This window comes from Podarcis muralis, chromosome 7 (genome assembly GCF_964188315.1).
Source record: "Podarcis muralis chromosome 7, rPodMur119.hap1.1, whole genome shotgun sequence".
Classification (NCBI taxonomy): domain Eukaryota; kingdom Metazoa; phylum Chordata; class Lepidosauria; order Squamata; family Lacertidae; genus Podarcis; species Podarcis muralis.
Genome location: NC_135661.1, coordinates 55,202,695 through 55,229,269, shown reverse-complemented (window position 1 = coordinate 55,229,269; position 26,575 = coordinate 55,202,695). Strand labels below are relative to the sequence as shown.

The following is a 26,575-nucleotide window of genomic DNA, read 5'->3' as shown; positions in this document are numbered from 1 at the left end:
AATTGTGCAGGAAAGCTATCTAGTGCACTGTATGCTAGCATCATAACTATTTTCTTACCTTTTCTGCCCAGAGAGATGTGAGTTAAGGAACTTGGCATGGCTGTGGAATTGTTTCGGATCTGAAATGAATCAGAGGTGCTTTGTAGAAAGCCAAGCAGAGATGAAGTGGCTGGAACAGAAGGGCTCAGAAATCGAAGCTTTGTTGCTCTGCAAACCATCTGCATTTTAGATGCTGCCCTTTACCTTACCTCTGCCTATTTTGTAAAGATTTCCAGTGGGCTGACTCTGGAGTCTTTTCCTAATAAAGATACCAAGAAGTGGGGAGGGGGACTGGAGGCAAGTGAGAGCAAGCCAGGAGTCAACAGACTAATGTCTGACATTACCTACATCTTTACGCCCTATAGATATTGCTGAACTCCAGCTCCCATCAGCACCAGCTGATGTGACCAATGGTCAGCGATGATGGGAGTTGCAGTTCAGCATGATCTGGGGGACCACAGTTTAGCATTATCGCAATTGGGCATACAATATGAAGCTTACCTGAACTTTTGAGGGCAGGATTTGGCATAGTGATAAAGCAGGAAGGGCTGTTTGCCATGGAGGGTGAGGGATAGCGTATGAAAACCTCCCGTTGCAGCAAGCTGATTTGAGGAAGTAGTTGCTAGGTTTAGAACCAACAAGTGGATTCTGCCAGTTGTAGCTTCTGCCATTGCAGTTTTGACCTGGTATTCTGTTCTGCTGGTTCCCTGGACTCACTAAGTGGAAGCATTAAACAAAGTGGAATCATTAAACAAAGCTTCTTTCAAATCACTAAACTGGTCAGGACCCTGGACAGTTCCCAAGGGTCCCCTTGGCAAATTTTACATATTGATTTGAGCCAACCATTGAATTCATATATGGAGAATAAATGATGTCAAAATTCACAGGAGATAATGTTAAGTGTGTTTTGTTTTTGTTTTTAGTCCAGGGGGCGGGGAGGCACTTCCTTCAGCTCTGCCGTTGCAGATGCCACTGCTGCGGTGAGCTCTCACTGCTGTCACATTCAAGGAAGAATAATTTGGTGGCCCTCAATTGGAATGGGATGCTATTTCCCCGACGGAGAGGTCATCCTTTCCATCTTGTTCAGCCGGTGGTATTTGCTCAGAGCACAGAGATTGGCAGGCTCTTTCCTAATGACAAGGTCTCTCTGCCCTGGAGGGCAGCATCATTATATCTTCGTCAGGCAGCTCTTTTATAAAGGTTTGCCTGTTTTTAAGGGTCGCTATGTATGAAAGGTATATGAAAATACACCAATGAACTTTGGCCCTTCCAACAGCAAAACAAATCTATGTGTTGCAAGAAGGTGAGATGAAGATGAAGAGGAAGTTGGGGGTTTTTCTCCATAGAACTAAAGGTGCTAATTAATTAGTATTTTAATTAACTAAAACTTGAGTGAGAGCTGTGCAGGAGAATGGGGCTTGTGCAGGAGAATTTAGAGGGAGGGAGCATCTGTCATCTCAGATGTTGAGGGACATCTGTACCCCTCCAGATGTTGTTGGACTCCAACTTTCATTAGTCCCATCAGCGTGGAAAATAGTCAAGGATAATGGGTGTTGTCCAGCAACATCTGGACAGCTACAGATGCCTCCCTACCACCCACACACTGCAAGATTGTGCCCTTCAGTTGCTTAATTAGTGGCTACCAATTTAAATAATTATGAGCTAAATTCCGCTGGTTGGGCCCATGCGTTGAGAGCTTCACCTTTTATACCTGAAGTTCTGGGGCATTGCAATAATAGCAAACCATATTCAATATGGCTTTCCCTTCTTGTCCATGGTTCTGTTCAGAAAGCACATCAAATGATGGTTTTCACAACTGAACAATAGTGAACCAGCTGCTTTTGCTCCCCATCTTCTCAGTTCACTCCTTTCCCTGTAGCACAGCAGCCTCTGGACTTTAGGTAAGAGTCACAGCTGTGGTTTGCCAGTCCAGAGACCATACAAACCATGGCTAAGCTTCTCTAATTGTGGTTTGTCACGATGTATGATGAGTCCAAGGGCTCTGTAAATGGCAAGTTATCTTACATCTTACTTTCTCAGAATGTACCTTACTATCTTACACCTTAGTGTCTCAGAAAGGCACTATTATTGAGGTATTATTAATATATATGTGCGTTTGCATTTTTAAGAATAAGGTAATTGATTAATCAGTAAAATACAAGTGTTCAAAACTAAAAGCTCCATTTTTTCCCCTTGCATGAAATCTTTCCTCCACTATTCTTGCACTTCTGGGAGACTCATTAATGAAATATAAAAACTGGTATCTGGGGGCTCATGGTTGGTTTATTTTGGATTGTGGACAAAAATTCACACTCTTCAAAAGCCGATAATTCTATTTGCTAGTTTTGTCTATACTGTATGCTCCAGGATAGGTGCTGCCGTCCTCATTGCGCATTTATAGTGATGACAGTTTCCAGATCGTTTCGTTGGCAAGCTGTGGCTGAATTTTCCTTCAGGGCTTCCTCCCCATCCTCTGCAACTGTCAGGGAACAGGAGGGGCTCGACAGCTTCTGCTAGGCAGGGACCAGAAAGCCTACATGATATTTTCCTCACACTTTGCTCTCTTGCAGAGGCAGTTTGAGAAATGACTAAGATCACATCTGCACCAAGCATTTAAAGCAGTGATGCCCCTTGAACAGTCATGGAAACTTCTGGGAGCGTTGGTTTGTTTAGGGTGCTGGGAAGACTGGCTCTGCGAGGTCAGCACCCTTAACAAGCTACAGTTCCCAGGATTCTCCATGATTGTTAAAGTGGTGCAAGAGTCCTTTAAATGTATGGTGTGAATGTGACCCAAGGAAGGGAGGGCCAAGGATGCAATCCTCACTCCTCACAGTAGCCTTCTGCCCAAGACACCCCACATTTTCCTGGTGTTATAGGACTAGGTGACACTTCTCAGGAGGGTCTCCCATTTGCTGGAGCTTACCACAGCAGAGTATCAACAGCTAGCAAATTCCAAAGGGCAAGTTTGCAGTCTAAGATCCGAACAGTATCCAGCTGTGAGGAAGCAAAGCACAAGTTCTCCAGCTCAGGAGCTTTGAGGTCAGAAGTTGAAGCAAGCAGAGTATGCAACTCTGCTTTGACCAGGTGAGGCAAAAAAACCAAAAAAAAAACAACCAACCAGACAGGCTCCTGCACTTGATTCCAGGCCTGGCCAATCCAGTGTAGTGTAGTGGTTAAGAGCGGTGGACTCGTAATCTGGTGAACTGGGTTCTCGTCTCCGCTCTTCCACATGCATCTGCTGGGTGACCTTGGGCTAGTCACACTTATTTGAAGTCTCTCAGCCCCACTCACCTCACAGAGTGTTTGTTGTGGGGGAGGAAGGGAAAGGAGAACATTAGCCACTTTGAGACTCCTTCAGGTAGTGATAAAGTGGGTTATCAAATCCAAACTCCTCCTCCTCCTCCTCTTCTTCCTACTGTCTGCCAATTACAGGGCTGGATCTGTACATTGCTGTTCCCCTTTTTGCTTGAAGAAGTCTTTCTGAGGCCTGCACAGTCCATGATATAAGTCACCCAAGGGCTTCTGGCTGTGGGACCCAAGTCCTGCCCTCTGTTCCATTGTGAATTTGCCAGAGAAGGAAGCTCCTGGCCCTGCCCTTCAGCGTGGTATTGCAGTGACCAGCTCATCAGTGGCCAAGTGACTTACTTGACCCTTGTGTCAGGTAAGGCTCCATCTGCCTGTCTCTGGTAAAGCTGGCTCACAGCCCCAGAAAACAATCAAAACAGAAGTGGCTAAGGGATGTGGCATAGAGTAAATCAGGGGGAAAATTGGCCTTCAACAGCCATGATCCAGATAACATGCTGCATTTGTTCTGCATAGCATGGAGAAAGTGGATAGGGGAAAGGGTTTTCTTTCTCCTTATAACACTAGAACTCATGAACATCCAATGAAACTGGATGTTGGAAGATTCAGGACAGATAAAAGGAAATGCTGCTTCACGCGGAACATTGTTACACTGTGGAACTCAGCACCACAAGAGGCAGTGATGGCCACCAACTTAGATGGCTTTAAAAGAAGATTTGCAAATTCATGGAGGAGAAGAGTGTGGATGGCTACTAGCCACAATGGCTTTTCACTGCTTCCACAGTCGGAGACAATAATGCTTCTGAATACCAGTTGCTGGAAGTCACAGGAGGGTAGAATGTTCTTGTGAACAAATACTGCTTGTGTATTTCACATAGACATCTGGTTGGCGACTGAGAACAGGATTCTAAGCTAGATGGGCAATTGGCCTGATCCATTGGCCTGGCTCTGTGTTCTAATATTCACAGCCTTTTTAAAATGAAAAAAGAAAGCTATTCTAAGCCCAATAGAACTGTGCATGCTTCATTGCAGCTTTATTGCAGACAATGCAGTAGGAATTGGAGGGTGGGATTTGTTATGTTTGTATTTGAACGTGAACCTAACAAATTCATGCCTCCCCCCCCCCATAAAAAAAGGTAAACCAAAATTCAACTATGCTTTCTCTGACTTTTGCAATTCAGGTCTCCAACCAAAAAAAATGTGCACAAAAAGTGTGTATCTTGGTGAATCTAATAATGGCATTGTGGGGGAAATTATTTCAAAAATATCAAACAAAATGGCAAATATTCCCCCCTTTAAAAATGTGCATAAAAATGGGTCTCATTTTTTTGTGTTGAGGGTTTTGTTTTCTTTCTTTTTTTAAGCAACACCCTCTAAACAGATGCAAAAATGGGGTGAACTAAAGGCTGGGGGAATGAAGAAGAGAGAGGGAGAGAAACCAAATGGACAGATTGGTCCATCCTTAATTGTGCATTGCATGTGCCTGTCCACCTGGCACATCAGAAGATGCAGCCATCCAGTTCAAGGGGGATTGGGTGGGCAGATGAATATTGCAGTGCACATCTGCACCCACCAGTGGCTCCATGTGTGGCAATCTTCCAGCTGCAGGTCTTCCTTGGAAGAAAGGGCATGGTGGAACATGACCTGTTTGTCCTCCTCTAGTTCTCCTCTGACTGCCTCTCTAACTGTGTAGCTAGAAGTCTGTGAAGTTGAGTTGCTGTTTGCTCAGTTTCCTGGGATTTGCATGTGGCTGTGACTCTGCATATAGTGGGCTTAGCAATGGGATGCAGAGTCACACGGCTCCTTGAGCGCCTGGCTGTAAAGTGAGTGTTCAGCTCACCTTCTTTTCTTTGTCCTCCACCATTAATTAAATCTGCTCTTTCCTCCTGGGTGACAATTAAACATCTGCAGGATGTGGGGAATTTTAGCACCGGGCAGGGAAGGAGAACTCTTTGCCTCTTTCTGTTCTTAGCATAATTGCTTGCTTTTTAATGAGGAAGGTGGTTTTTTTAAAAAAAACAAACCCAAATGCCTAACTATTGCTGCTTCTGTATGCAGGATTATTTGCATATCACTTCATCAAGTTAAAAAGGGTGTGAAAATGCCACACTCTTTTTCTACCCCTCTGCTTGGTTTTAATGAAGGATAAAGTTTCTCACTAATGACGGTAGGGAAATTAGTTTCAAATCCCCAAGGACTCATGAAAGAAGCACCAAGGATATCAAAAGGACAAAGAGAAGGGAAAGGAGTGGGGGTGGGAAATCGAGACACCAAATCTCACGAAGGCCTTTGGGCGTTGTCATCCAAGAGACGGCTAAGTTTTCCATTTAATATAAGTATCAGGGAGCTCTACGAGGCTGCTCCGAAGGGAATACTGATGATGAACTGACCAAGAAGTGATGCTCAGAAAAGCACCATATGTAATCAATCTCCAGCATTGTTGATATAAAAATGGCAGTGTTATTCTTCTTATCTTGTATTCAGAAGAAACATGAGTTCTGACAATCTAATATTTTGTTTGTTTACAGCCTGGTCCTTTCTAACTTAACTAAGGGCCAACCCTGACATCATCCCATTCACACAATTAGAAATACCCTTTAATAGTAAATGGCCAGCATAGGACCCTCCAATCCACATCAGGATCCTGACTGGATTGGGAGGAACAAGGGGCTGTTCGCTTTTTCCCCACCATGCTGTCATTTTTGTTTGGTTCCAATCAAGGTATTGCATTTTGTGTTTCTTTCAGGATTTTCTTTTTATTCTACGTTCTGTTTAATGCTACCCCTACCTGCTCACCCAGTGGTCCCACTGATGATGAAGGGAAGTTTAAACCTCTCCACACACCCCAGTGCCATGCCTACTCTTCCTTTCTGCCACTATTGAGAGCCAGTGTGTTGTTGAGAGCCAGTGTGGTGTAGTGGTTAAGAGCGGAGGTCTCGTAATCTGGTGAACTGGGTTCGCGTCTCCACTACTCCACATGTAGCTACTGGGTGACCTTGGGCTAGTCACACTTCTTTGAAGTCTCTCAGCCCCACTCACCTCACAGAGTGTTTGTTGTGGGGGAGGAAGGGAAAGGAGTATGTTAGCCGCTTTGAGACTCCTTCGGGTAGGGATAAAGTGGGAAATCAAATCCAAACTCTTCTTCTTCTATTGGCAAGGTCTTGAGGAAGTAGGGGGGAAATGGTGATGGGGAAGGGTCTGACCCGCCACCCCCTTGTTCCAAGCTGAGGCTTAGCCATCGCTGATATACAAAATTATGAGCAAGGGTGGTTCCTGTCTATCTCAGGAGGCAATGGAAGAGTGTGCCTTTGGGGGTAAAGTCAAACCATTGGAGAATTAAGGTGTGTGCAGCAGGTGCAGAGACTGATATAGGAGAAACAAGTTTTATTGGAGTTGGGTCAGATGAAGGTGTCCGGTTTTGCTGCTACAGGTGCATGGTGGCATTTCTTCTCTCTGCACTCCTCCCAGCAGTCATTCTTCCTGTAGTCGCTACTGTGCATACATGCCCTTACTATCTGTCATCAGGCACTGTGATCATCTGTAAGGCGTTCCCACATGATGGGGTTAATATTGTCAGCCTTTATGTCAAATTTGCAGACATCTTTGTAATGCAGAGCTGGTCTGCCAACATGCCTAGTGCCTGAAGCCAGCTCCCCGTAGAGCATATCCTTGGGGATCCTGCCATCTTCCATTCTGTGTGCACGGCCAAGCTAATGTAGAAATCACTGAGACAGAAGTGCAGACGTGCTGGGAATATGGGCTTGGGAGAGCATATATTTGTTTGAGACTCTGTCCTGCCATGTGATGCCCAAAACCTTTCTGACACAGTGTATATGGAAGCTCATGGTGGGTGTAAGTTGCCTATGGCTCACTTCCATAAAGCAGAGTGCTCAACACACAAGCCTAGTGGACCTTCATCTTTGGTCCAGTATATCTGAAGGAGCGTCTCCATCCCCATCGTTCTACCCGGACTCTGAGGTCCAGCGCCAAGGGCCTTCTGGCAGTTCCCTCACTGTGAGAAGCCAAGTTACAGGGAACCAGGCAGAGGGCCCTCTCAGTAGTGGCACCCGCCCTGTGGAACACCCTCCCACCAGATGTCAAAAAGAACAACAACTACCAGACTTTTAGAAGACATCTGAAGGCAGCCCTGTTTAGGGAAGCTTTTAATGTTTGATGCATTACTTTATTTTAATATTTTGTTGGAAGCTGCCCAGAGTGGTTGGGGAAGCCCAGCCAGATGCATGGGGTATATTATTATTATTATTATTATTATTATTATTATTATTATTATTATTATTATTATTATATTGGCCCTGGGGCTATAAGGTCATAGAAGTGTAGAGTTGGAAAGGGTCCCAATGGACTAAATCACGACTAAATAATTCCTGATAGATGGCCATCCAACCTCTGTTTAAAACCTCCCGTGGAGGAGAGTCCACCACCTTCTTAGGTACATTAGTTTACTGTGGTTTTGTGGATGCAATCTAATGTGTTGATCTTCTGAATGCATAACATCCTGGTTTGCTCTGAGCTCTCCATTGAGAAAGCCTCCTGTTTGGAAATTGGGGGTATGATGCCTTACACCTCACTCTCTTTCTCTCTTCCCTCTCTATGTGACAATGCTTCGTATGCAAGAGGGGTCACTGCAGTTTATTCCTGAACGAATCATTTCAACCCTTGTCTATGCTGCGTGGTGGGTGTGCAAGGGTTCTCTCTATATCAGCTACATATAAATGCCTTTTGAAGATCACACTCAGGGAAAGGTTTTCAAGCACAGTTGCAAAGATGGATAAATAGAGGGTCAGATTCAAAAGCAAAACACACACACACCCTTACCTACCTGCTGTGCTCAGTAGGAATATTATACCTAGTTATGTGGTGGAATCTCAGCACGATTCTCCAGCCACTCCCTGATGTATGCAGGAAGCTATCTTCAGGATAAAGCTGTAATTTCCACCCCAGGGTGCATGCCTGACTCCAGTCATTGTTACCCTCTGAAAAAGGGTACTCAGCTGGCACACTGCTATCTGCAGCCACAGGAGTTCCTTTAATAGCATCTCTGATTTGTGGTATTAAACAATGTGCAGCAACTCACAATGCCCAACTGCTGGATATCCAGGTTGGTCCACTTCACAATGCATTACCAAAGGCTGATAAACGGAGAAAACTGACAGATGAGTGGAGTAGACAAGCTTCCTACAGGAGCAGGCATTGAGGGTGTGACTGGATTCTTCTGCAGGGCAGAGCCCCGGGGAGCAGAGAAATGCTGAAAGCTCCAAGTCAGGCCATAAGAACTTAAACCTACTGGATCAGGCAAATGGCCTGTCTAGTCCAGCATCCTGTTCTTGCAGTGACAGACCAGATACTTGCAGGAAGCCTGCAAGCTGGACAGAAGCACAACAGCGCACTCTCCACCTGTGATTCCCTGCCCCTGACTGTGATGGCCTTGTCTCTCCTTCCCCTTGAATATCTTGGTCGCCCTTTTTTGAACCTTTCCCCAGCTCTGCAACATCCTTTTTGAGGTCCCCTTCTTTGGGCGGGAGAACTGGGTCAAAACTAACAAAATGAATTTCAATAGGGACACATGTAAGGTTCTGCCCTTAGGTGGGAATAAAAAGGTAAAGGTGCCCCTGCCCGTACGGGCCAGTCTTGCCAGACTCTAGGGTTGTGCACTCATCTCACTCTATAGGCCGGGAGCCAGGGCTGTCCGCAGACACTTCCGGGTCACGTGGCCAGTGTGACAAAGCTGCATCTGGCGAGCCAGCGCAGCACACGGAACGCCGTTTACCTTCCCGCTGGTAAGCAGTCCCTATTTATCTACTTGCACCCGGGGGTGCTTTCGAACTGCTAGGTTGGCAGGCGCTGGGACCGAACGACGGGAGTGCAGCCCGCCGCGGGGATTCGAACCGCCGACCATGCGATTGGCAAGTCCTAGGCACTGAGGTTTTACCCACAGCGCCACCCGCATCTAGGTGGGAATAATCAGGTGCATAATTATAAGATGAGGGACACCTGGCTTGCCGATAGTACATGTGAAAAGTATCCAGGTGTCTTAGTAGACCAGAACCTTAACATGAGTCAACACTGTGATGCAGCAGCAGCAGCAAAAAAAAGAAAAGCTAATGCTATTCTAGGCTGCTTCTGCGGGGGGAATTAGATACTATAGATATTAGTTCCAATTAACCCCCATTTGGTAGTTTGAAAAGAATGTGTTGGATACCTATATCCAGAAACATGGGGCTAAATCATGCTCTTTCCAGTAAGAGAGTGCCAGCAGAAATTTAAAAAGGCACAAGAGCCGGTGACATGGTGAAACATGGGGAATACAGGTTGTTAGACCTTTAAAAATACCCCATTTAAAAACAGGTCCAGTGCTTTCCCCCACTCTCCTTCCCTAGCAGTGAACAGACCACATAATTTAGTAAGTTTAAATGGCTTTTATTTACAAAACCTCTTCAAAGATTCCTGCATTACAGGGGGTTGGACTAGATGGCCCTCACAGTCCCTTCCAACTCTGCGATTCTATGAAATGTCATACAGTATTCTTATGTTTATCCATGCTTCAGTAAGCAATAACAATGGTACAAAAATCTTGGGTGTGCAGTGTAGTAAAACCAGTGTGGTCTGACCCAGCAGGTTTCTTTTTTTAATCATTATTATTTATTAAATTTATATGCCGCCCTATACCCAGGGGTCTCATGGCAGGATATTCTGCTCCGAGGGCGGTATATTATGCTCTAAGCCTCAGGGGTCATAGTTAGGGTTCAAACATTTTCCCTCCAAATGACACACACTGTGCTCTGCCCCAGACTTTCCTCAGGCTAACTTGGACTTTATAGAGTATCCAAGTCAGCTTCCTGAAACTTTTACATCGGTCCTTGAACAATTGCCAGGAAGGATGGGATTGCAGTTAATTCTAACATAATTTTTTGTCCAGGGCTGACCTGAGGCATTTTTCTGAGCAGAAAATGACACTTGCAACCTCTCCCCCTAAAAGCATCAAGGTTTCCAAGGCCAGCCAAGTTGCTTTGGCATCTGAGACAGAAAATCCCACAAGTGCCTCTCCTGAGCTGAGAAAATGCAATAGTAATAAATTAAATAGCTAACTGTTCATGGCACCCCAAATCAGCATCTGTCTCACTCTCCCTAATGGTAGGGTCAGGTTTTTTTTTTTGGTTTTTTTTTAGCGGTGTATGTCTCTCACTCCTTTTGACTGAGCACAATCAGCAACAGAGTGCAGCTGAAATAATTTTGAATTCCCTATTACCGAAGCCAGCAGCAGTCACCGTCCTATGATTCATGGGAGGCAGAAGTTTGATCTGAGTGGTGGGAAGAACTGAGACTGCTGCACTGATTTTAAAAATAACCTATGGCTGTAGATCACTTGTTAATTATAGAATAATGCACTGAAAGGCTTAAATTTAGCCTCTCCTGGGAACTTTCCAGCGTATGTGATGTAAGCACGATAGAGTCACGCGAGCTCAGCTTACATTCAGATTTTGGTTGGTGCCAAGTGAGCAGTCGAATCAGAAGTCCCTCACAGCACAATAATGTTGCATGAAACCTTGGAGAGCCACTTCCAGTCCCTGTAGACAATACTGAGCTAGATGAACCAAAAGTCTGAGTCTGTATAAGCCAGCTTCCTATGTTCTGTGACAGCAAATTTATTTACTTACTAAATTTATTTACTTATCATTCAAATAGTCATGGTTCCGTAGCACAACCGGTACTGCAGTGTGAAAATGATGTTAGAAAATAGGACAGAAGCGTTTGCATAATAATCAGGAAAACTAGTGCAATATTCCCCATATCTGTGTGCACTCTTGGTGGAGACATGCACTAGTAGCTGAAACTCTCACGCAACTTGCCATTAGGACTGAGCAGCACAGACAACTCCCATGAGAAACAGGACCAGAGGCAGCCTAGGAAGTAACTGGCAACCAGATGTAGTTGTAGCTGGGTAGAGGGAACTTGCAGAGTTGCTGTGTGCTTGGAAGAGCAGTAACGCATTGTGCATAGTGATAGTGGAGAAAATTCAGTTCAATTCACATTTTAATGTGAGCCTACCTAATATGCACTTACTGAAACTATACCCAAACCAAAATGCCATGACATTTTGTGATCACACCCACCCCAAGGAATACTTGAGACAGTGCTTTAAGTTGGGGGAAAGGGTTATATTTACTATATATAACATTAAGGGGATATTGAGGATCTGCAGATAAAACCCATGAACCCAATTTGTTCCAATGCAACCAAACCAAACAAAGTCCAAGCAGGAAAGTTCCCCAGTTAGAGGGGAATCATCTCCTTCCCAACTCATGAGGTGATGAAAGTGCCCTGCAGTAAAGATTGGAAGGAGTTCTTCCTCCTTGCTACATCAACACTGGACAAGCTCCCCTCGGCCCCAGTGGTTTGGCATTTACCCCAATGTACATGCCCGGTCCCTTCTGAGTTTCAGATACCTGGTCAAAGCTGTCTTACTTCCAGAAGTCTTTGTGTCCTGAATGCTCCTCAGATTTTTACTTGCTCTTTCTTGGAGATTTTGAAATTATTAAGGTTTAAGATTTTTGAGGTTTGATTTAAACACACGGACACACACGAGAGAGAGAGAGAGAGAGAGAGAGAGAGAGAGAGAGAGAGAGAGAGAGAGAGAGTCTGAGGGTAAATGAACTATCAAGAGGGCCTCCTCTGCCAATCTCAGCACCCAAGAAGGTCTGTAGGGAAGGAGGAGATCTTTCAGGTATTTGGGGTCTGAGTTGTATGGGGCTTTCAAATCAGTGCATCTGTTTGAAAACAAGGGTTATGAGATATAAGTGGAACCACAGTTAATAATCTGGTCGCTACATTTTGCACCAGCTGGAGTTTCTGAGATAAATGTCTCATCTCAGAGCTTTAAAAATGTGTGTGTGTTTAAAGAATAATAATTCTATGGGCTTATTATTATCAGTACAGAATAAACAGCAGCTCCCCACCAGGTTTTTTGCTGAAAAGAAATTGAGTGTGCAACAAGTCTTTCATCATAATCACCTTGGCAATGCAAAGTAATTCATAAAAGAAGTAGGGATGTATTGAGATCCAATATTGTTTTAGTCTCGATCAATATTAATAATTGTTTTGCATTTTTAGAGTGCAGTATACAACTGAAAAATGTGCAAAGACCAGCCAGCGGTTGCCAGCACAATAAATCCTCTTATTATACTTAAAGGCACCATAATTTAACTTTCAAATGTTTCTATAAAAAAATATTACAGAAGATGCCATTGATCTGTAGAAGAAAATTGTTATCTTTTATTTATTTGCAAAATGTTAGGCCCTGCTTTAATTATACATGAGCTAAAAAGGTCAGTAACTATTTTATTAAGATCTGCAAAGTGGAACTCAAGAGCTTCATACAAATAATATTTCTGCAGCGCCAGCCTGTGAGGGTCTGCCAAACCTTCAGCTGCTTATGAAGGCAGAAGGTTATGCACACATTAGCAAAGGTTAACTCTGGAGTACCAAGGGGAGTGAGACCTTTCACGTCCCTGACAACAGAAATTGCATTAGAGTTTTCAGATGGGGATTTTTCAATTTGCAATTATGGAAAAATTCTTTACAGAGATGAGCCTTTGCTTGAAAATGCATGAGGAGAATGGGTACTTCAAAGGTTAAGATTCAGCAACTTTTGCTAGTGCTTCAAACTTCAGAAGTTTTATATCTGGGGCTATTTCCTCACACTCTGTTTCAGGCATGCCAGCTTGCCCCCGTGACTGGCACTGCACGATGTGCTGGGGGGGGCAAGTTTCTCCCCCCCCCCCCACAATGACGCCCCTGCTCTGCTTTCAAGGGATGTTGCTGGTTGGCTTGTGAAAGGGCAAAGGCAAAGGAGGACCCAATTGGAAGACAGTTAGTCTCAGTTATACCCTGTTGAAATCCATAATTAGGAAGTGTAAAGGCTAGGGCTTGGGCTTGTTTTCCGTTTCAATGGCCGTGTGGCGTGAAAATGGCCTCCAAAGATTGTAATCCTTTCTAGGCCTTGTTAGATTCTAATCGTCTTTTGTGGGGAGTGGTGTACAACTACTGTTGACAAAGATATATATGCAAAAGTAGGTGGGTTGGTCCATAAGGAGGATTCCAAAATGCAGCTCTTTTCACAAAGCCAATTGCAGCCAATTGCAGCCCAGCCCCCAAGAAGAGAATTTGATGTGGCTTCATATATGATATAATATACTGGGTACTTGTATACATTTAACATTTGCTTCATGCTTTAGAGATCTTAGTATCATGGTTTGTAAGGGGCATTGCCATATCTATTTCTTTTATTATTTCTTTATTGCCTTTACAGTGGTACCTCTGGTTACAAACTTAATTCATTCCGGAGGTCCGTTCTTAACCTGAAACCATTCTTAACCTGAGGCGCATTTTCGCCAATGGGGCCTCCCGCTGCCACTGTGCTGCCAGCACGCAATTTCTGTTCTCATCCTGAGGCAAAGTTCTTAACCCGAGGTACTACTTCCGGGTTAGCGGAGTCTGTAACCAGAAGTGTTTGTAACCTGAGGTGTTTGCAACCTGAGGTACCACTGTATTAGCCCACTTTTTTCTCCAAGGAGCTCAGTGTGGCATGGGTGGTTCTTCCTCTCCTCATTTAATCCCCACAACAACCCTGTGAGGGAGGTCAGGTTAAGAGGCAGTGATTGACTTGCAAGGTCACCCAGTGAACTTCAGGGCTGAGTGGGGATTTGAACCCTGGTCTCCCAAGACCTAGCTCAGCACTCTAACCACTATGCTACACTGGCTATATATCTGACGGTCTGTCTGTAACATATGCACAGTTATTCCACTGAATGTTACTCAAGCAGGAAGAAGCGAGTGCTAAACGTGTACAGGTACTCGTGCTTCAGACTGCCAGTCACTGCCTCTGTTCCTTATTAACTCGTGGGTGGCTGATGTGTGAAAGGCAGAGTGTGTTTTCCAGAGCTCTTTTTAATTGGAGGTTTCACGTTAACAGCTCAAATGAAGATTAGCGGGGGATAGCTCATCTCAGAATAATGCATGCGAATTGAAAATCACCTTGACAAAACAGATGGAGCTCTCAGTCATTAGGGAGAGAGTGTTTGTGCTGTTTCAGTGACAGGCAAATTACTCACCATGACTTTAAAGATTAAGAGGACTAGTATTGGGTGAAAGCAGCCTTGATGCATTTGGGTATGAAAGTTGCTAAGATAATGCAAGGAATTGTACTTTTCTTACTGGTGCCTATCGTATTGCTTTCTTGAAGCTTAGGAAAGCTGTTGCCTTCCCTCTGTGCACACCCCACCTCCCCTCTTGAAGTAGGATAACATAGTGCAAAGGAATATAGGAATATATCCGATAGGATATAGGGTTATATCTGCTTGGAGCAGCCTATGTTTCCTCCTCATCTGTATTTTCCTGAGGATAGTGCAAGGGGCAGGGGTTTTGGGGGAGGTGTCCAGCGGTGGAGCAAGCCGATCGGGCACCTGGGGCAGCGCTGTTAGTATTGTAATGTCTCATTCTCACATTGCATAATGTTGCGGGTTGCCTTTAATTACTTAATTGATGTATGGGTATGGGAACTATTTAAATGTCTCCTCTCTCTCTCTCTCTCTCTCTCTCTCTCTCTCTCTCTCTCTCGCTCTCTCTCTCTCTCTGCTCCTCTGCTGAAGAAGATGGATGTGAGAGTTGTCTTGTTGTTTTGTTATTTGCTTTATAAATAAAACCTTTGATGTTACCATTCAAACCACAGTTGCTTCTGCCGCATTCTGCTGTAAAGGACTGAGTTTACTATCTGCAAATGGGCGTTTAATGCTTGCAGGTGCATGTGTGTCCTGTGTCCAGGGGCAGGACCAGCCACCTGCAGAGTGGGACAAACTGGGGCAGGATGCTCTGCAGGGCCTTGGAGGAGTCTGCCTGCCTCCTCCCACTCAGCCACCCTACAGGTGAGGGGGGAGGTGGCTGGCAGACTGTTTGGGGCAGAGCGGAGCCTGCAGGTGCCCGAGCCACTGTGTCACTCCCAGGAGAGACGCACGATGAGTGCCACCCGGCATCTTGTCACCCCCCTCAGTGGTGACCCGCCCCCACCACACACCCCTTCCTCTGTCCCAGGGAGTGTCACAATTTGAGACCTGCCTTCCTTTGTAGTTGGTTGCAGTACTTTGAAGATGCTGTCGTAGTATTGCAGGTCCACTTGGAAGAGGATGAGCCAGCAGTGAATCTCCTCGAACAAACGATCTGCTGTTCCTTTCCAAAGGATGGGATTGACAATGCTTTGAACTATGCTTTATATTGACAGGGCTACACTTTAGCTGCCTCAACCCTCTTCTGTACATGTTGTGCACATGTTTAAATTTAGGAAAGAGTTGTGCAACAAAGCCCCGGGACTAAGATTGCGGTCCACGAATCAGTGTAATTATTTGCTCTGGGTGGGGTAAAGTTGCTTCAGGAAGTTGCAGTGCCAAACTTGGATGGCATTAAAAGATTAGGCACATTAGGGGATGCGGGTGGCGCTGTGGGTAAAAGCCTCAGCGCCTAGGGCTTGCCGATCGAAAGGTCGGCGGTTCAAATCCCCGCGGCGGGGTGCGCTCCCGTTGCTCGGTCCCAGCGCCTGCCAACCTAGCAGTTCAAAAGCACCTCCAGGTGCAAGTAGATAAATAGGGACCGCTTACTGGTGGGAAGGTAAACGGCATTTCCGTGTGCTGCGCTGGCTTGCCAGATGTGGCCCGGAAGTGTCTCCGGACAGCGCTGGCCCCCGGCCTCTTAAATGAGATGGGCGCACAACCCTAGAGTCTGTCAAGACTGGCCCGTACGGGCAGGGGTACCTTTACCTTTTAGGCACATTCACGGAGATTAAGGCTATCAGTAGCTGCTAACCACAATGCTCATCCTCTGCCTCTGCTGTTGGAGGCAATGTGCCTTTGAATGCCGTTGTGAAGAAAACTGTTGAGCTCCGGTCCTGCTTGTGTTCTTTCCACCGGAATCTGGCTGACCACTGAGAGAACAGGATGTTGGATTAGATGAGCCACTGGCCTGATCCAGCAGGATATTCCTCTTATGCTCTTATGGTGATTAGGGGCAGGGATGCTGGCTCCTGGCCCCTCTGCTAAGCATATCAATGTGTTTTTATGGGGAGACCATGAAAGGGTGCAACATGAACAATTATTTTTTCACATCATAGATCGAAGGTTTTGGTGCCACAATAATCTTTATTACTTTTAGTTGTGACATCTACGGGTTATGTAAGCTTGGGAACAAAAGGTGTGCATGACCCTCTTACCTACTACAACTGCTTAACACAAATACTACATGGAATAGTCAGAGGCATTTTTTTGTAGTACACCATCTGTTCACCTAGGTCACTGGGCAGGCTTACTTGGGCTCAGTTTCACACCACTGCTAAGCCCTTAGGAACACTGAAAACACAAGGCACTTTGGTTTCAAGAGACTGGGGTGCACGTTCTGTTATGTACAATAGAATTTCACAGAAAACACAAGTTACACAGAAAAAAGGTAGTGTGCCACTCCAAATCCTTTGCCCATGTAAGTGCACAGAAAATAGTAGATCTAGCTGAAATGCAACACCTAGAGAGCTGTACTGACCATTGCAATGCATCTCTAATTATTATATAATTAAAAGATTATTGCAAAATCTTAAAAAAGTTGTATAATGTTGGGAGGAGTGTGGCTGTGAGCAGGCATGGCTGTGACCATCATAAAGGGATCCTGCACTTCTGAATTTGCCATTTCACTTCTCTTCTCAACTGAAGAATGTTGCTGAGAGTCCAGACTAACTCAGGACTCCCCAGAACACAGTTTGAAAGCCACAACTGCAGGCCTCAGTGACCCAACTTAACCATAATTTGGGGACTCTGGAAACAAACTCTCATAATTCCAAGAACAGTTTTGGAAACATTTGCAATTCAGATATGCCCTAGAATGGTTCTAGTATTTGTTTATGCCCAAAAGGTTTTTCAAGCATGGAAATCTCCCAATATGTGCCATTCTTATTTTCGTATAATAAATGCAAACTCAACCCTCAAACCCTGGAAGCTACTACTGCAAGTTTAATTTCCATTAAACACAGACAACAGATGATGAAATAACATTCTGATAACATCTATCCTGAACTATGCCCCCAAATGAATAGTGCATTCTTGTTTAATGTGGACAAACAAGAGCAATAAATGTAGATACTTTATTTTCTTATGAGTATAATATTGAGTGCAAAAAAGCTGTAAATTCCTCCTGCAGCTGGGTTGTCCCTTTTTATTGCTGCTTAAAACAAGCCTTGGGATTCCCACTCCCGAACTGCAAAATGTCACTGGTTGCTTCCATGGCCAGCATTAGAGGTGAGTGGGGTTAGGCAATAGCTGTGATTCTTGCATTGCAGGGAGTAGGGCTAAATTACCCTTGGGGGTCATAGAATTTTACAATTCTATGATTCTATTAACTGCTGGGTCTGGAAGACTTTTGAGCAGACCCACTTCCAATCCTCCTCCCTGTCTGTCCTCTTATATTTTATAACTGAGATGTTTTGCCTATGAGTAGCAGGTTTTGCCCAGGTGCTCCTCCCTCTGACCTCCTCATGTTTAGAGGCTGGCTGTCCTAAGTGAAAGCACTTTGTTGTACTTTATCCATCCACCCACCCATAGCCAGGGACACAATGGAACCAGGATGGCGAGGGCCCAAGAGTTCATGAAGTTCTGGAGCGGACTATGGTTGCCTGTTCCTAAAAGGGTGCAATCAGCTTCCACTCCCAAATTGGCAATTCTCAGCAAGGTGAGAGTCCTGATCCTGTCCCTCTGCTAGGACAACAATGAACAGATATGAACTTCCTATGCCTAGAGATGCATATGCAATATTTATTAGTTTTGTCTAAACTGGGGCTGGGGAATCTGATTCAGCCCAAGGGCTACAACATCACGTTTGAAAAATGTTTAACTAAAAGGAAAGCACAACCTTGCAACAAAATGGTATTTGTCTCAATGAAGGACAGGCTGTAAACTGTTTAAATAAATAAGCAAACTCAACCCTACAGCCACCAGAATTATAAAGAAAAAATAAAGCAGCATGAGAATGGAAACTTTTCTAACAGGGAAAGGAGTAATTGGGGAAATTGGAGGACAGGTTTTGGGTATGGCGCTAGGAGAGATTCAGAGTCTTAGTGAGTGTATGCTTCTCTTCTCCTCCCCTCCCAACCCACAGGTGGCCTTCGAATGGAAAGGCAGCTGAGATAATGACCCTAATCTCTGCTTTGGAGGCGGAGCACATTTTCTTCTTTCCCTGGTCCCAAACTGGATTGATTTGAGGACGTCAATGATGAAGCTGACCTGCATGTTCTCCTTCATCCTGCTGTTTGGAGCAGCTGGGCTGGTTGTCTTCATCCACCTGCAGGATCCAGAAGAAATTGTTCATCAGCAAACACCAGGTTAGACTTTGGTTTTAACATATTATCTTCTCATGTTTTTTCCCCCACCTGAATTGTTTGTTTGGACAAAATCATTCTCCTTGGTGAGAAATGTTCATGCTGACCAAGAGGTCTGTATTTGTCTGTTGGAAATGTTCATATTGTCAAGTGAAGGAAGATTTCTCTCCTCCCCCCCCCCCCAGTTAAATATGCCTGCAGCGAGTTTTCATGGAGGGAGAAGGTGCTTCAGAAAAGCACTGTCTGAAGTGCTTCCACCCTCTTTAAAAGGGATTGGGAATTGGAGTGAGCTGAGAAGGAAGGGGCGGGCAAGTGGTGAGGGGATTTGCAAGAAGGTGGGTGAGATGTCAAGGGAGGGGGTTGCTCAGGCATGAGGGAAAGTTGGTTGGCAGTGGGGTTGGTAGGTAGGCAGGGTTGGTGAATGGAACGAGCAGGGTCCGCAGCCCCTTGCTCAGTATAAAAATGAAAACAGAAAAATTCAACACAGCCTGGTTCTCACTTCAAACAGTATGATCTGCCACTTATGCACTACCAAAGCACACAATTGTTCTCCATCAAGTGATACCGGTTTAAAGGAGGCTGATGTGTATGAAGAGACCCAGTTATCCCCTTGTATCCCTCCTTCGTAGCTGAACAGATTTGCACCACTTCCAGATTGCACCTGAACAGCTGCCTCAAAACTAGATGTGTCCTCGTTCTCCATGCATCCCACCTCCTCAAAAGTAGAGCAGAATTATACTCTGGAGGAGAGAGTCATTGCTCATTGTTAATGCATTCAGTCCAGTTTAATTTGGGATAGTGTAGCTTATAAAACAAGGTTAATAAAAGATGGTCTGCTTCCTTCACATTCTCTGTCTGCTCTAGAAAGTGTTCTTTATTGTTTTTAGCCCGAGCAACCACGATACAAAACCCTTGATGTACTACTTAAGCCAGAATAAAACGAGAGTCATAAAACTTTAAGTAATGCTTACATTACTTTCCGTCAGCAAAGTGCTCCTGACAGTAGCTGTTTGTGTTGATTTGTTACCATTCATTTATCCTTTCCCCGTGCTTCACACTGCAACCTAATTGTAATCCTGTACTGAGAAAGCAATATCAAAGTAATTTTCCACAACATTAGTTACAATTTTCTTCTGATCTTTCAAGTGAAACAATCCCATCCTGTTGGCTTCTCTGAGCATATAAACCTTGATTACATTTATCTGTTGGAAACGAAGGCTTACTATATAGATAGATAGATATTCCCCAGAATGGTGGTGGTTGTACTTGGAGCCTCAGCCCGCCCCCTTTTCTGGTAGTTGACAAACATCCTGATACTTAGACTTTGGTACCTGACATTCACTCTTAACAGGAACAGTTTTTGATGGACAGCACTTTGCAAAGAACAAAACAGATTTTGTGAATGTCTGCATTAACTGTGGAACGTATTTTGTTGGCTATGACAAGCGTAGTAGCTTCACCGAGAGCAGATACTTGTAGGGATGTTATTACAAAAGAATGGCGGAATGAAAATTTATAGGGCTGCTCTGAATGCTCTGCATTTCCAGTATTTGCTTCAGAAGCAATATATTGGAGGGAGCTAAAAAGGCTGCCACATCCCACTCCCACCTTTCCTTCTGAATATTTGTATCCTTCTGTCCTGCTTTTCTGGGCTTGCTCACATCTTACACTTACAGAGGTGCGAGCTGTTTCTACACACGTGCAAGTGTTTGTGTGAAAGGGTCTGTATTTGTTGATTTGTACAGCTCAGCCATTGCATGCAAAGACTGTGCAGCCATTGAGTGGAATGTTTGAGAACCCCAGCTGTCGTTTCCTGCCAGTGGCTGCTGTTCTTCCTTGGCCATGGAGGCTCTTGGCTTCTTTCTCCACCCCGATGCTGAATCAAAGGGGCTGTGGGCTTGTTCACAGGTGCCCACAATGTTATTAGTTTAGATCCAGTGCTGTGACATTATCAGCAAAATCTTGGGGAATGCCAACAGAATTAAGTGGCAAATGAGGTGAAGGACTATGAGGTGAGGAAGAAGGAAAATGGCTTCAAGGAGAAGTGCTGTACCAAACCTATGTACATGTCTTTGTAGCTGAGGACATGAGAGAGGAGCGGCGGGGGGTGGGAGGTGCTTTTCAACATGAAACGAGGTAAGACAGCCTTTCCAGTGCTTTCCTAGAAATTAGTTTTGACACTGGTATATATGAGATGGTAATGGAAGTGAAGGGAGTGAGAAAGTAGCATCATTGTGACGGAGGGGGCATTCAGACGTGGGGAATATTGTGTCAGTTTTCCTGGTGATAATGCAAGCACTTTGCTGATGTTCCTTTCACACTGCAACACCTGTTGCATTATGGAATGGTGGGGGTTTTTTGACCGATATACTGGCATGTTGCATGGGTGCAATGCAAAGCAACACCAAATGTCACTGTAGAACATTGCTGCTCTCTCGCTCTTCCCACATAGGTCTGCTTCTGGTCCTCCATTGATTCTCCCATGAAAGCAGTAGAAAGAACTGTATGTGGCTTTACCACCCCACAATTTTCCAGATTAAGGGGGCTGCAAATGTATTTTTTTCTGGAATCAAATTACACAGAAATGAATGCTCAATGTAAGCTAGATTCCATTAGTTTTCCGGAACTGTCTTTTACATCTTGTGAAAGCTCAAATACAATTTTGAAATTAGCCGTTTGGTAAACCTTAGGGAAATGGATTAAATTGTTATGTGAATGCAGCCAGATTTCTGTAAATTCTCCTACCTGCATTGGGAGTCCTTCAGTCCAATGCATAACTATATTAAGTGTCTGTTCTTAAATTTAAAACTGGGGGTTTAAGCCTGTATCTTCAGTGGTGCCTTTCCTTAAAAAAAAAAGGAAACTTTCCTTCCCTTTTCCTTATTTCCTCCATACTTTATTTATTATATTTCCTTAGGTTCAAATCCCACTTTCTTCCATCATGGAACCCAAGGTGGTATGCTGGTGGTTCCCATGCAGTCCTCCATCTACATTACTGAGCAGACCCTGACCTGCTTAGCTTTAGCAGCATGGTGGTTTCATATGGCTTCAGAAGACCTGTAGGGACAATGTCATGCAGTGGTTAGTGTGTTGGAGACTCTAGCTCAGTGTCAAGCTTCAGGGAACTGGCTTCCTTCCCTGCTTTGGCAGAAGATAAGCAGAACGAAAGGAGCCTCTTACCAGTTAGAAACTTTAATGATCACAGCGAGAGAACAAAGAATTCATTCCTAGGAATGAAGCTCCCAATAAAAGGTCCCACCCACTTTCTCCCTAGTCACCCACATCACCCCCGCGTCTTGTAACCTGATCTTGCAACCACTGTGCTTTCTGTGCTGCCACCTTATCTGCTCTTCGTGACCTTGGGCTGAGTGGATGGACACTTTCAAGCGGCAGATAGTCAGTTAACTCCCTCACATTTCTCCTCTTCTTAGCTGTTCCCCAACCAGTACCTCCCAGCTTCTGCCTTCTGAACTATGTCCCTCTGCAAACCACTGTTCCAAATCTATACTGTCCTCCTGTTCCTGGGAGGATTCAGGATCCTGATCAGGAACAGGGGGAGGGGGAGGCTCCCACCGTTCCTTCTCACTGCGGTCCTCCTCAGCGCAGTCCCTGACACTCAGATTGACATTCAGCCATGACTCACTGGGTGGCATTGAGCCACTGTTGCTAACTCTCAGCCTAACCTACCTCACAATATTGTTGTGGAAGTTTGAAACAAGGGAAAGGGGGAATATATCTATACCAACTCAAGCTTCTTGGAAGAAAGGTGGGATATCAATGTACAAAGTAATAAAAAGAAAATGCTTCATGGACTTCATTCATTATTGACTGCCTTCAGTATAATGCACCTCCACCTTTCGTTACTACTCAGGTATTCCATGCATTTGGGGATCAGGCTCAGTGCCTATGCCTATGCCTATATGTATACGTATGCCAAATTTGCATGCAGCAAATTAGACATTGGCTAAGTGGTGGGAAATGTCTAAAAAGTTGTCTAAGGCTGGACAGTTTTTAAAAAAACCTCTTTTCTAAGGAGCAATGAAAGGGCAATTAAGCAAAGTCAGGGTGGGGAGGCAATGAAGTGACAAAGAGGTCTCTGGGGTGGAGAGAGATCAATAGGTGAATGTGCAGGCAGATTTCCCTCTAAGGTTGAGGGAGAGAGGCAGAAGAATAAGAGGAGTCAGGAGCAAACATTTGCCCATGCAACCTACTTGCAGAGCTAAGGAATGCTGCATTCAGGTTAATACCTGTTTTCTAAGGCAAATAGTCTAAAGTTGGGGGGAGAAATTTACCAAACAAATTTGACCTTCCTGTAATGTTTCACAAACTGAAACACAGTGAATCTTCAAAATTTGCCCTTCTCCAAATGTTGTGATTCAGTTCCAAACAATGTATAGAGAAATGTGTTTGTGTACATGTGCACCCACACCCACCCACCCACTCACACACAATTCTGGGAATATTATATATTACTGGGAGTAACATTCAAAAATGCATCATATCATCAGAGGAGAATCCTTGCAAAAAATGGGCATATTGGGTAACATTGTCTACAATGCAATAATGTGCATATTAGCAGAAATGTGGGGGTAAAATGCTGGCAGATTTTTGTAATGACTTCTTTTAAAAAAAATAAATTGTGAACTGATGAGGAATTGTGGCAAGGCCCTGCGACGGCGTGAGCTCCCATTGTTCGGTCCCAGTTCCTGCCAACCTAGCAGTTTGAAAGCACATCAAAGTGCAAGTAGATAAATAGGTACTGCTCTGGCGGGAAGGTAAACGCCATTTCCGTGCGCTGCTCTGGTTTGCCAGAAGGGGACTTAGTCATGCTGGCCACATGACCCGGAAAAACTGTCTGGCTCCCTCAGCCTATAAAGTGAGATGCACACCCCAACCCCAGAGTCATTCACGACTGGACATAACTGTCAGGGGTCCCTTTACCTTTATCTTTAAACATAGATTGTGGAGTGGAATGAGAATGCATTTCGCATCCCATTAGTGTGGGAGTGGGATTTTCCACATCTGTGTTCCTCCAAGAAAAAGACGTACTTGGTTTGACACGGGCTTGGGGCCTTTTCATCAGGTGCTGTCTGCTGCCAATCAGAGAGGGGAGAGGAGCTTGCCTTCTAAGCTAACTCCACACCCTAAACGTTGCAGTTTTCTCTTTGCTGCACCCTCCCCAATGCAGTAGATGCTCTGCTCATTGCCTGTTCAAGGGCTAAGCAGGAATCTTGGCAGGAGTCCCTTCAGTTGGCCTTGGCCTCTTCTTTTTTGCCTACTTCCCACTGCTGGGAGTCTTGTTTGGAGTGGCATTGTTCAACTGGTTCAGTTGGTGGTTAGTATGAGAAGTCAGGGTAAGAGTTAGGGAGTAATCAAATGAGGCAGTGTTGGGTTAAGGGCCCTTTTGTCATCGGGAGGCCCTTATGCTTGACATGCATTCTGTGGTGAATGCTAAAACAGTGATGCCACAGCAGTGGCGTAGCGTGGGGGGTGCAGGGGGGCCAGCTGCACCGGGCGCAACATCTGGGGGGGCGCGCTCGCACTCGCAGCTCTCTGCCCCTACCTGGCTCGCTCACTCTCTCTCACTGCAGTGCTGGCTGTGCGAATCCAATCCGAGCCGCCGGGTCGTCGCCCACTGTGGGGGGGGGGTGCCAGGCGTGCGGTGCTAAAATCCACGGGTTAGGGGGCGCAAATTACTTGCCTTGCCCCGGGTGCTGACAACACACGCTACGCCACTGTGCCACAGTGCATGCCAAGACCAGATTCCCAGGGTGTTTGGAGCAAGGAGGAAGGGTTCCTGCCAATTCTTTCTTCTAACATCACAGGTGAAGCCAGTCAATCTGCCCATGACTCCTAAGGGAATTTAACCCTCCGCTATTTTGATTTGGTTAATTTGCTTATTGGTTTTATTATATTTCAGTAGATACACCCTTTCCCCAAATTGCTGTTGTGTGAATTTCCCCCCAGGTGTGTTGGTAAAGTGGGAGAACCTGGAAATAGACACATTCACCCATCCCTGCCAGGACAACATGGAAGCTTTAGCTTCGGAGTGCATATTTTTCTTCCAATGTTTTCTGGAACAAATCATGTGAAAATCCATCACAGAAATTGTTCTATAGTTAATCCCATTGAATGCACACTGTAAATCCTTAGGGTTAAACCCATATTCTCCTTTGTAAACATTTGGTAGAATGGGCTGTTTATTCGTTCATGCATTAGAGAGCTATTGCCTTCTGTGTTGCTCGTTCTGATTCAAAAACAATGGTAAGGACATGGATAGGAACTTCTGCAAAATAGTTTTCAGGTAAGGTGGAAAACTTGTTCTATTAGGGGTATTAAATGTTGCAGTTCGCACATCTCCTAACAAGGTATTTATATAAGGACATCTTCTGCACAATGGGAGGTTTGGTGCCCAAAGATTTTACATTTATAGCATAATTCTTGGTAATTGCCTGCACTGTTCTCATCCAGGTGTCACGAAACCAGCTAGCACTCTGGACTGGTCATGATTATTGCACTCAGCAGTGAAATCTCTCAGAATAATGACTATCCCATTATAAACAGGGGGAATTTATAATGAATCAATCAACACCTCTCCTTTGCCAGCCAGCTCTGACCCCTTTAGCACACAGACCTGACATGACTGCTGTGCTTAGAGCAATCTGAACAAGTCAAAGCCCCGCTAAAGGAAAGTGAAGAGTTGATGCAAATAATGAAAAAGTGGTCAGCCAGAAACTTTGTCTCACTTTTTAAAGGTTTATTGAGACTCTCGTCTGTCTCGGGTCTCAGCAGGGATCAAGTTCCAAACTCAGCTGGGTTTGCATTTTGATGTGAGCCTACCTGGTGCTTCCTAAAACAACATGTAAACTGAAATTCAGCTCTCTGTTGAAACTCAATTTCCAAATCTTATGATGCATTTCTTGGCCAAGAAGCTGTGCAAGAAAATGTGCACATTAGGCAAAGTATGCAGAAAAATGCTTATCATGTTGAAAATAATATACAGATTGTTGGCTGGTTATAGGGATCATGCAACTCCCTTGCTATAACAGCCCCAACGGTTATCAGTCTGTTTCCGAGCATGATTCAAAATGCTGGTTATCACCTATAAAGCCATATGTAGCTGAAGTCCAAGCTATCTGGAAGACTGTATTCCCTCATACAAACCTGCCCACGTTTTGAGATCTTTATGGCAGGCCCTTCTCTTGGTCAGATATTGCAGCCAAGGCTTTGTCAGCTTTATCCATAAAGTTACAATGCAGGAAAAATGCACAGCTTTCCATGTTCCCAGCATCAGCCTGCATTTTGGTTTTTTGAAGTACTGAGTCAGCTTTCAAGATACATATTAAAATGATATATCTGTGAGCTTGCAGGAAGCAAACAATAAACTCAAATAACAATGATTAGCAAATACTTTGAGCAGGAAATGTACACATCCTATGTTGACTGAACCATAATTCAGAACCCCTATTCATGAGCAGTTGTTTGCACATATGAGTCCCCTTGCAAGCAGCCATGCTCAGTGTGTGGAGCTAGCACAGTGATCTGATGATGCCAGGGGTGGGATGAGGAGTGTGGGCCCACTCTGGTTTAAAATTTTGTGTGCTCTGCACATGAGCAGTGCACAAATAGGGCTTATCTCCAGCTAGGATATCAGCTTTTGCAAAACAGAATATCTCTTCAGCAGACAGTAAGAGTGTGCCCACTTGTTGCAATTTCTATACAACATAAAACAACCTTGGATTGGAATGGATACCACACTTTGTTTGCCCATCAAAAATCTGCAGCATCCTGTGTAAGCCTTTCAAAGCAAGC

General features: G+C 44.7%; 1 protein-coding gene across 1 annotated transcript in view; it reads left to right on the top strand.

Annotated features, from left to right (window-relative positions):
• Positions 1-26,575, top strand: part of CHST8 (carbohydrate sulfotransferase 8) — a 242,213-nt gene that overhangs the window by 42,353 nt on the left and 173,285 nt on the right. The window contains exon 2 of the mRNA XM_028739348.2: positions 18,544-18,766. Within this exon, the coding sequence (XP_028595181.2) occupies positions 18,655-18,766 (112 nt within the window). The 5' untranslated portion in view covers positions 18,544-18,654. The remainder of the gene's footprint in view (positions 1-18,543; positions 18,767-26,575) is intronic.